The 10655-nt window shown below is 47.1% G+C and overlaps 1 protein-coding gene across 2 annotated transcripts; it reads right to left on the bottom strand.

The window, feature by feature from the left end:
• Positions 1-435: 435 nt before the first annotated feature.
• NDUFC1 (NADH:ubiquinone oxidoreductase subunit C1) lies at positions 436-9677 on the bottom strand. Of its 2 annotated transcripts, none has more exons than XM_029077059.1 (4): positions 9569-9677; positions 5840-5940; positions 3414-3497; positions 436-561 (listed from the first exon to the last, which is right to left on the bottom strand). In XM_029077059.1, exons 1-3 carry the CDS (start codon positions 9639-9641, stop codon positions 3438-3440), a joined length of 234 nt encoding a protein of 77 aa, XP_028932892.1. In that variant the 5' UTR covers positions 9642-9677; the 3' UTR covers positions 436-561; positions 3414-3437. The 2 variants fall into 2 exon arrangements, with proteins under 2 accessions (XP_028932892.1, XP_028932893.1); XM_029077060.2 differs by lacking the exon at positions 436-561 and adding an exon at positions 1926-2028.
• Positions 9678-10655: the final 978 nt, after the last annotated feature.

Here is a 10655-nt window from a genome sequence, read left to right as displayed (position 1 = left end):
GACATATGAGGTAGTCAAGACGGGCTATGACAAGTGTGTGGCTCAATGTGGTGGCCAATTCACGGCGAATGCTTACTCTGTGGGGCTCTGGGAGGCAGGTTTCTGAGTCACACTTGGTTGCTATCCCAGTTCACATAGGCGTCAGTCTCCCAAATCCTTCAATTTTCCAAAATTTGAAAAATTCATTTATCTTTTAGACAACAGCCACCTGGACAATCAAATAACTCAATTTTTTAAAAAGGTATTTGTTAAACCCTTACTATGTATCAATCACTGAGATACATACAAGTTCTATCGGGTTGGTTACACTAGGCCACCTTGCTTCTCCCAGATTTCTTCTGCATACTTTGGAGTATTCCTCAAGTTCTCACACAGGAGGCTTTTCATAAAAATTTGTTGATGACGATGAGGTTAAACGGAAATAAGTTCAGGAACTCCTTTTCTAGATGTTTTTATTTATAGATTTCAGAAGGCAGCACACACGCTGATGCGATATTCGGAGAGTTTTTTTCCCCATATTAGTCCTCAGAACGATGATCAAGAATGTCAGTTGTAGCACACCTATGACAGTCAAGGAAAAAACACACACTGTTAGTCAAAAAAAATTAAAGGATTTTATTCTCAGCCACAGTCCATTCTTGATTTTTCACATTTATGGGAATCAGTGGAAAACTGCAACTCAAGCTTACATTTTTAGAAAGGGGACAAGTGTAATTTATCATTTTCTAGAAGAGGGCCCAACTGGCCTTTCATAAAAGTCTATTAGTTGTAATCAAAATGACGGCTTCCTAGAAAAAGTAAAAAGAATTACCAATCTGAAAATATTCCACCAAGTTGACAGTGCCTTCTTCTTTCACCCTTTCTACAGCTACCCATATTACCCAGCTAAGAAAATAAAGGCGAGTTCACAGTTGAAGACCCTTGAGTCCGGTCCGCCTGGACTCATTTATTCCAACATAAATTCCCATAAAAACTGAGCAAAATAGTATCAGAAAACATCTGTGGGAACAAAGTTCTTAGATATCACTGTGTTTGACCAAAGACAGGTGTGTGGAACTTGAGCTCTTTTAATTGAAAAAGTCAAAACCTGAAATTGGCTCCAGGAAACCTGCTAATTAGATCAGTTCTCTAATTTTAAAATACCCTAGATCCATGTTTTTCCCCCATTATTCCAAATGAAATGGCAAAATCAAGGTTCAACTCTTATTTAGTGACATGTACTAGGTGTATAATGAACGTATTCCCACTGTGGGACAGAACATTTGTCTTTTTTTTTTTTTTTTTTACAGGAATTTATAAGAGCTTAATACATTCCAGGTGCTGGGGTAGATACAAGATCACAGTCCATGTCCCTCATGGGGTTCGCAGTCTTAATCCCCATTTTACTGATGAGGTAACCAAGGCCCAGAGAAGTTAAGTGTCTTGTGCAACCAGCAGACAAGTAGCGGAGCCTGGATTGGAACCCAAATCCTCTGTCTCCCAGGCCTGTGCTCTATTCACTAAGCCACAGTCCACTTTCAGAAGTATTCTGTACTGATTTTTTGCACTGCCTTTAAGAAATGTCAGAAATGACTGAATATTAGTCTCAATAAATTTACTTATTTACTCTGGTCCAAGTAATGCCTAAGTTTAGCAATGAAATGTACAGAAGCTACTGTGCCTGACCCAAAAAATAAACAAAACCTAAGTTGTAATTTTTCTCTAAAATTTCTATAATAATAATAATTATGGTATTTGTGAAGTGCCTAGTTATGTGCCAGGCACTGCACTAAGTGCTGGAGTGGATACAGTTCGGTTCGGATACAGTCCCTGTCCCACATGGGGCTCACAGCCTCAATGCCCATTTTACAGATGAGGTAACTGAGGTCCAGAGAAGTGAAGAGCGACTTGCCCAGGGTCACACAGCAGACAAGTAGGAGAGTTGGGATTAGAACCCATGACCTTCTGACTCCCAGGTCCGTGCTCTATCCACTATGCCATGCTGCTTCTCATGCACGTATCTTCCAGAAGGCTCCCTAGGGGCCTCTCCTGGAAAGGGGAGAGCCAAAGAGAAAAGTGCAGAAAGAACTGAAACAAAAATGAGAGGAGGATGGAAAAAGATTGGGAATTGCATGGAAAAGGTATTTTTTTCCAGTGGAGGAACAGAGCTACGGAGGAAGAAAGTTATAGGTACGGACCCGGAGCGGGGGGAGGAGGGGGGGAAAACATTTCTTTTCTGCAGATTTGCCTGCAGGTGGTTTCAACCTTGCTTTCTGGTATTTTGGGAGTTCCCTGCTACTGACTCCACTCAGACTGCCTATCCATTAGGGAAACTAGACATTTGCCCAAGTGGATCTCCCTGGGCTCCCTAAACTTATCGGCAACTCTTCTCTTCCCTTCCCCTCTCAACCCAATGTGGACTTCAAGTGGTAAAGCTGGGAGTAAATAACTGTTCTCCTTCCTACTTAGTCTGTTAGCCCCATGTGAGACAGGTACTTGTGCCCTACTTGATTACCTAAAGTCTACCTCAGAACTTAGTTCAGTGCTTCTCAGAGTAAGCGCTTAACAAATATCACTTATTATTATTGTTACTACCTAAATGGCTCCAGAACTGCCAGAGAAAAAAGGCCTTCCTTTATTTTGTTCTAGGAGAGAAGGCAAACTTCTTCTGCCCTATAGAAGCTGCTTCATACACTGTGCAGGGAAGAGGAAGTGTGTGTGTGTGTGTGTATATATATATGTATATATACTTATAAAAAATGGTATTTGTTAAGCGCTTACTATGTTCTTAAAAAAAACATCTGAGGACAAAAGTCTGTTTACCTACCATCTACTGAGCACCTTTGGATATTTTGCATTTGGGTATCTTACTGACAGAAAGGAAAGGAGCATGGCCTAGTGGAAAGAGCACGGGCCTGGAAGCCAGAAGACCTGGGTTCCAATCCTGTCTCAGCCAATTGCTTGCTGTGTGACTTTGGGCAAGTCACTTAACTCCTCTGTGGCTCAGTTCCCTCATCTGTAAAATGGGAATTAAATACCCATTCTCCCTCTTAGACTGTGAACCCCATGTACTGTGTGTCTAACCTGATAAACTTGCACCTACCCCAGTGCTTAGAACAATGTTCGATACATAGTAAGCGCTTAACAAATACCATTAAAAAAGCCCTGAAATTTGTGCCAGGGACTTTGTATAAATCCAAGTTACATTTTTTGCAGAGAGGAACAATTTAGTCAAGTCAGGTTTGGGCTAGCATAAGTAGGATTCTGGTTTAGAAAAATATTATGTCAAAGGGTGTCAATCTGATTTGTGGCATAAAGCATACCGAGGAACTAAATATACAGGCTTTCAGGAAAACGGAGGAAGAAAACCCTAACATTTACTATTCCCGGGAAGTGTTGCATTCTCGTTGAACATAAAATCCTTATAGACTTACCTCGGGCAAACAGTTCCCATTGTTTCATTCCAATCCATTTCTTCTTTTGTATTCTAAAACATCTTCATTATGTTGATGGATGAGCTAGAAAATAATAGCGGGTAAATCAATTAATCATGTTTATTGAGTGCTTAATGTATGCAGAGCACTGTGCCAAGCACTTGGAAGAGTACAATATAACAGCTGGCAGACACATTCCCTGCTCATAAGAAGCTTACAGACTGTGTCCAACCTGATTAGGCTGTATCTACCCCAGCGCTTAGAACAGCATGTGACACATAGCAAGCACTTAACAAATACTATCATTATTTCTAGAGGACTCTTCCACAAGCAGCAGGGCTTAGTATATAAACCACTGGCCTGGGAGTCATGGGTTCTAATCCTGGCTCTGCCACTTGTCTGTTATGTGGCCTGGGGCAAATAGCTTCACCTCATCTGTAAAATGGGGATTGAGACTGTGAGTTCCACATGGGATAAGGACTATGTCCAACCTGATCTGCTTGTATCCACCCCAGTGCTTAATAGAGTTACAGGCACATAGTAACACTTAACAAGTACTAATATTATTATTATTATTATTAAGCAGCCCACCACCACCTGCATTTCCTGCAGCTCAGACCCATGAAACGTTCACGGGAGTTTTTGTGCTCTTTCCCCTTCTGCCTCAATATTCTCCTACTTATAATTTATTTTATTGTCCAACTCCCCGGCTAGACTGTAAACTTCTTGAGGCTAGGGATCACACCTACTCATTCCACTGCATTCTCCCAAGCGCTAAGTACAGTGTTCGGTCCACAACAGGTGCTCAATTAATACTCTTCATTGATTAGTATCTTCAAGTCTCAACCTGGTTTCCTGACCCTCACCCGACCCCTCACCTCTGTCCTCCCATCATCTGCTTGCGGTGCCAGCAAGCAGCAGCTCTGAAGGACGGAGGACTCTCCCAGCCACTGACCTGACCTCTGCCACCTTTCGTGTGAGTTTGATGCAGAGCAAGTGGTGCGGAGGTAGGGCCTTCCAGCATCAAAAATGGCAGGAGTGGTAGTAATCATTTCTTTATGGCATTTATTAAGTGATTTCTATGTGCCAGACACCATTCTAAGCACTGAAGTAGACACAAAGTAATTGGGTTGGATACAGTCTAGGTCTCACAAGGGGCTCAGTCTTAATCCCCATTTTACAGATGAGGTAACTGAGGCAGAGAAGTGAGGTGACTTGCCCAAGGTCACATGGCAGACAAGTGGCAGAGGCAGAATTAGAACTCAGGTCCTCTGATACCCAGACCTGTGCTCTTTTCTGCTTGCGGGCAGATTTTGTTTCACTCCGGTTATTCAATTTTCTGTTTTTTCTTCAAGGCAAGTTGCATTTTTCTCCCAGACTTATTCCACTGAGCTACTTGACTCTATTTATTGCCATTGTTCTCGTCTGTCCGTCTCCCCCGATTAGACCGTAAGTCCGTCAAACGGCAGGGACTGTCTCTATCTGTTGCCGTCTTGTTCATTCCAAGCGCTTAGTACAGTGCTCTGCACATAGTAAGCGCTCCATAAATACTATTGAATGAATGAATGAATACTCACATTTTGCCGTTACTGCCCCAGGGGAAAATGTCTAGGTAATATCTGTCCTTACTATAAACCTGTGCCTACAATAAGAACTGAAGACTGAAATAAAAAAAAGACCTAAGGAACAAGGTTAAGGGTAAAAAAAACCTTCCACGAGGCTGAAGAAACTTTGAAGGTAACCTGCTCTTATTTCATTCTTCCGTGACTTCTGTTTCTTTTTGTATAGGCCATTCCTCTCTCCTCTTCCTACCTATGCATTTAATTGATCGATCATATTTATTGGGTGCTTACTGGGTATATTAAGTGCTTGGCAGAGACAACACAATATAGTTGGGAGACATGATCTCTGCCCAAGTCATACGTTTCCTGTTCTCAAGGAGCATACAGCCCGTATTGAATGTCTATTGTGTGGAAAACACTGTACTAAGCGTCTGGGGAAGTATAACACAGCATGTCTTAGTAGAAAGGGCATGGGCCTGGGAGTCAAGAGGACCAGAGTTCTAATTTCCGCTCTGTCATTTAGCCGCTGGGTGACCTTGGGTAAGCCACTTAACTTTTCTGTGCCTCATTTTCCTCACCTCTACAATAGGGATTCAATACCTTAGATTTCAACCCCGAGTGGGACGGGGGCTTGTGACCGACCTGACGATCTTGACTCCAACCCAGCGCTTGACACATAGTAAGCACTTAGCAAATACCACATTTACAATTATTACTGTTGTTACCTTTTGTTCTCCCCGTTTGTAATTCAATCAACGGTACTTATTGAGCGCTTACTGTGAGCAGAGCACTGCACTAGACGCTTGGGAGAGTAGAATTCCACGGCTCCTCATAGTTTCAACTCCAGTAGGTGAGGGTACTTACAAAGGCCCAGAGAAACACACTGGTGCCAAGGGTCAGGCCAACTTTCAGCCAGTTGGGTTTGGCGTTCTCATCTCGGAGGTTGAACGTGGACCGGGTCGAAACTGCAAAATACCAGAAACCCTTGTCATCGTCATCATCGGCACCGTCCACGGTCCCGAGACTGCTCTCTCAAAGGTCACCCGTGATCTCCTTCTTGACAAATCCAATGGCTTCTACTCTATCCTAATCCTCCTCGACCTCTCGGCCGCTTTTGACACTGTCGACCATCCCCTTCTCCTCCAACCTTATCTCACCTTGGCTTCATGGATTCTGTCCTCTCCTGGTTCTCCTCTTATCCTTCTGGACGTTCATTCTCAGTCTCCATTGCGGGCTCCTCCTCCCCCTCCCATCCTCTAACTGTTGGGGTTCCTCAAGGGTCAGTTTTTGGCCCTCTTCTGTTCTCCATCTACACTCACTCCCTCGGTGAACTCATTTGCTCTCACGCTCCAACTATCATCTCTGTGCAGATGACACACAGATCTACATCTCTGCCCCGTCCTCTCCCCCTCCCTTCAGGCTCGTATCTCCTCCTGCCTCCAGGACGTCTCCACCTGGATGTCTGCCGCCACCTAAAACTCAACATGTCCAAAACTGAGCTCCTCATCTTCCTTCCCAAGCCCGGTCCTCTTCCTGACATCCCTATCACTGTGGATGGTACGACCATCCTTCCCGTCTCTCAGGCCCGCAACCTCGGTGTCACCTTCAACTCGGCTCTCTCGTTCTCCCCACACATCCGATCCGTCACCAAGGCCTGCCGGTCTCACCTTTATTACATCGCCAAGACCCACCCTTTCCTCTCCACCCAAACGGCTATCTTACTGGTACAGGCTCTCATAATATCCCGGCTGGATTATTGTGTCAGCCTGCTCTCTGATCTCCCTTCCACCTGCCTCTCCCCGCTCCAGTCTGTTCTTCACTCCGCTGCCCGGCTCATCTTCCTGCAGAAACGCTCTGGGCATGTCACTCCCCTTCTTAAAAACCTCCAGTGGTTGCCTAACAACCTCCACTCGAAACAAAAACTTCTCACTCGGGGCTTCAAGGCTGTCCATCCCCTTTCCCCCTCCTATCTCTCCTCCCTTCTCTCTTTCTACTGCCCACCCCGCACTCTCCACTCCTCTGCCGCCCCCCCTCACCGGCCCCCTTTGGCTCCCGTCCCGCCGCCGAGCCCCGGCCCACGTCCTCCCGCCGTCCCGGAACGCCCTCCCTCCTCTCCTCCGCCGAACTAACTCTCCTCCCCTCTTCCGAGCCCTCCTGAGAGCTCACCTCCTCCGGGAGGCCTTCCCACACTGAGCCCCCCTTTCCCTCCGCTCCCCCTCCTTCCCCGCCCTCAGCCCTGTGCTGATTTGGATATATTATTTATATATATCATTTATTACCCTCTTTATTTTGTAAATGAGGTGTACATCCCCTGGACTCTACCCCTCCCTGCACCCTCTGCTCTTCCCCCTTCCCCTCAGCCCTGTGCTCATTTGCATATCTTATTTATATATATTATCACCCTCTTTATTTTGTAATTGAGGTGTACATCCCCTGGACTCTACCCCTCCGCTGCACCCTCTGCTCCTCCCCCTTCCCCTCAGCACTGTGCTCACTTGTCTATATTACTTATCACCACTGGAAAGAGCCCGGGCTTGGGAGTCAGAGGTTGTGTGTTCTAATCCCGGCTCTGCCACTTGCCGGCTGTGTGACTTTGGGCAAGTCACTTAACTTCTCTGGGCCTTAGTGACCTCATCTGTAAAAAGGGGATGAAAACTGTGAGCCCCACGTGGGACAACCTGATCACCTTGTATCCCCCAGCGCTTAGAACAGGGCTTGGCACGTAGTAAGCGCTTAACAAATACCATCATTATTATTATACAGGGTCATCAGGTTGTCCCACGTGAGGCTCCCAGTTAATCCCCATTTTCCAGATGAGGGAACTGAGGCCCAGAGAGGTGAAGTGACTTGCCCACAGTCCCCCAACTGACAAGTGGCAGAGGCGGGATTCGAACCCACGACCTCTGACTCCCAAACTCGGGCTCTTGCTTCTTCTAGAAGCAGTTAATCCCCATTTTCCAGATGAGGGGACTGAGGCCCAGAGAGGTGAAGTGACTTGCCCACAATCCCCCAGCCGACAAGTGGCAGAGGCGGCATTCGAACCCACGACCTCTGACTCCCAAACCCGGACTCTTGCTTCTCTAGAAGCAGTGGGGACTGTGAGTCCGTCATGGGGCAGGAAGGGTCCTTCTCTCTCTGTTGCCGAACTGTCCATTTTCCAAGCGCTGTACCCAGCGCTCTGCACAGAGTAAGCGCTCCATAAATACTATTGAATGAACTTGTCGGCTGTGTGGCTGTGGGCGAGTCACTTCCCTTCTCTGGGCCTCAGTGACCTCATCTGGAAAATGGGGATGAAGACAGGGAGCCTCACGTGCGACCACTTGATGACCCTGGATCTCCCCCGGCGCTTAGAACAGTGCTCTGCACCTAGGAAGCGCTTAACAAATACCAACATTATTATTACTCTCTGGGCCTCAGTTCCCTCATCTGGAAAATGGGGATTAACTGTGAGCCTCACGTGGGACAACCTGATTCCCCTGTATCTCCCCCAGCACCTCGGACAGTGCTCTGCGCATAGTAAGCGCTTAACAAATACCAACATCATTACTAGAACAGTGATCTGCACATAGTAAGTGCAATCCCAACATTATTATTCCTAGTCTCTGGGCCTCAGTGACCTCATCTGTCAAATGGGGATGAAGACTGGGAGCCCCACGTGGGACAACCTGATGACCCTGTATCTCCCCCAGCGCTTACAACAGTGCTCTGCACATAGTAAGCGCTTAACAAATACCAACATTATTACTAGAACAGCGCTCTGCACCCAAGAAGCGCTTAACAAATACCAACATAATTAGTAGTATTAGAACAGCGCTCTGCACATAGTAAGCGCTTAACAAATCCCAACATAATTATTAATCTTAGCACAGTGCTCTGCACATAGTAAGCGCTTAGCAAATCCCAACATGATTATTATTATTCTCTGGGCCTCAGTGACCTCCTCTGGAAAATGGGGATGAAGAATGTGCGCCTCCCGTGGGACCACCTGATGACCCTGTATCTCCCCCAGCGCTTAGAACAGTGCTCTGCACAGAGTAAGCGCTTAACAAATACCAACATTATTATTATTAGAACAGCGCTCTGCACATAGTAAGCGCTTAACAAATACCAACCTTATTATTACTATTAGCACAGTGCTCTGCACGCAGTAAGCGCTTAACAAATACCAACGTAATTACTATTATCAGAACAGCGCTCTGCACATTGTAAGCGCTTAACAAATCCCAACATGATTATTATTATTCTCTGGGCCTCAGTGACCTCATCTGTCAAATGGGGATGAAGCCTGGGCGCCTCACGTGGGACAACCTGATTCCCCTGCATCTCCCCCAGCGCTTACAACAGTGCTCTGCACAGAGTAAGCGCTTAACAAACACCAACATTATTATTATTATTCCCTGGGCCTCAGTGACCTCATCTGTCAAATGGGGATGAAGACCGGGAGCCTCCCGTGGGACCACCTGATGACCCTGTGTCTCCCCCAGCGCTTAGAACAGTGCTCGGCACATAGGAAGCGCTTAACAAATAGCAATTCTAAATACGATTAAATGGATGAAGGGCATCCTGCGCAGAGTCGGCGGGGGAGACACTCACCGCGGCCGGGAAGCCCCGCGCCCAGGACCGGCCTCAGGCGTCCGGGCAACCTCGCCAAAATGGCCGCCGCCATCTTCTTCACCTTGACGCCCCGTCCCTGACGTCACGACGCACCACCCTCGGCGTCGCGACGCAACCCCGTGACGTCACCACGTCCCTCCCGCCCCCCCGCGAAACCCCGCCCCGAGCGCCCTCTGTCGGCGCGGAGGACCCGAGGCCCCTGCGCGCGCAGCCCAGGCGGCCCCAGGGGGGCCCAAACAGGCCTCAGGACCCTGGTTCCTCCTCAATAATAATATTCATCATAACGGTCTTTGTTAAGATAATAATAATGTTGGTATTTGTTAAGCACATACTCTGTGCAGAGCACTGTTCTAAGCACTGGGGGAGATACAGGGTCATCAGGTTGTCCCACGTGAGGCTCCCAGTCTTCATCCCCATTGGACAGATGAGGTCACTGAGGCCCAGAGAATAATAATAATTTTGGTGTTTGTTAAGCGCTTACTCTGTGCAGAGTACTGTTCTAAGCACTGGGGGAGATACAGGGTCATCAGGTTGTCCCACGTGAGGCTCACAGTCTTCATCCCCATTGGACAGATGAGGTCACTGAGGCCCAGAGAATAATAATAATAATAATGTTGGTATTTGTTAAGCGCTTCCTGGGTGCAGAGCACTGTTCTAAGCGCTGGGGGAGATACAGGGTCATCAGGTTGTCCCACGTGAGGCTCCCAGTCTTCATCCCCATTTGACAGATGAGGTCACTGAGGCCCAGAGAATAATAATCATGTTGGTGTTTGTTAAGCGCTTACTCTGTGCGGAGCACTGTTCTAAGCACTGGGGGAGATACAGGGTCATCAGGTTGTCCCACGTGAGGCTCCCAGCCTTCATCCCCATTTTACAGACGAGGTCACTGAGGCCCAGAGAAGTGAAGTGACTTGCCCAAAGTCACACAGCTGACAAGTGGCAGAGCCGGGATTTGAACCCATGACCTCTGACTCCTAAGCCCGGGCTTTTTCCACTGAGCCATCTTCCTATGTGCCAGGAATCATAATCATTATGTCCATTCCAAGCGCTTAGTCCAGTGCTCTGC

This window comes from Ornithorhynchus anatinus, chromosome 12, assembly GCF_004115215.2.
Source record: "Ornithorhynchus anatinus isolate Pmale09 chromosome 12, mOrnAna1.pri.v4, whole genome shotgun sequence".
Classification (NCBI taxonomy): Eukaryota; Metazoa; Chordata; class Mammalia; order Monotremata; family Ornithorhynchidae; genus Ornithorhynchus; species Ornithorhynchus anatinus.
Note: the sequence above shows the minus strand (reverse complement) of the source record. Positions and strands in the feature narration are given on the sequence as shown.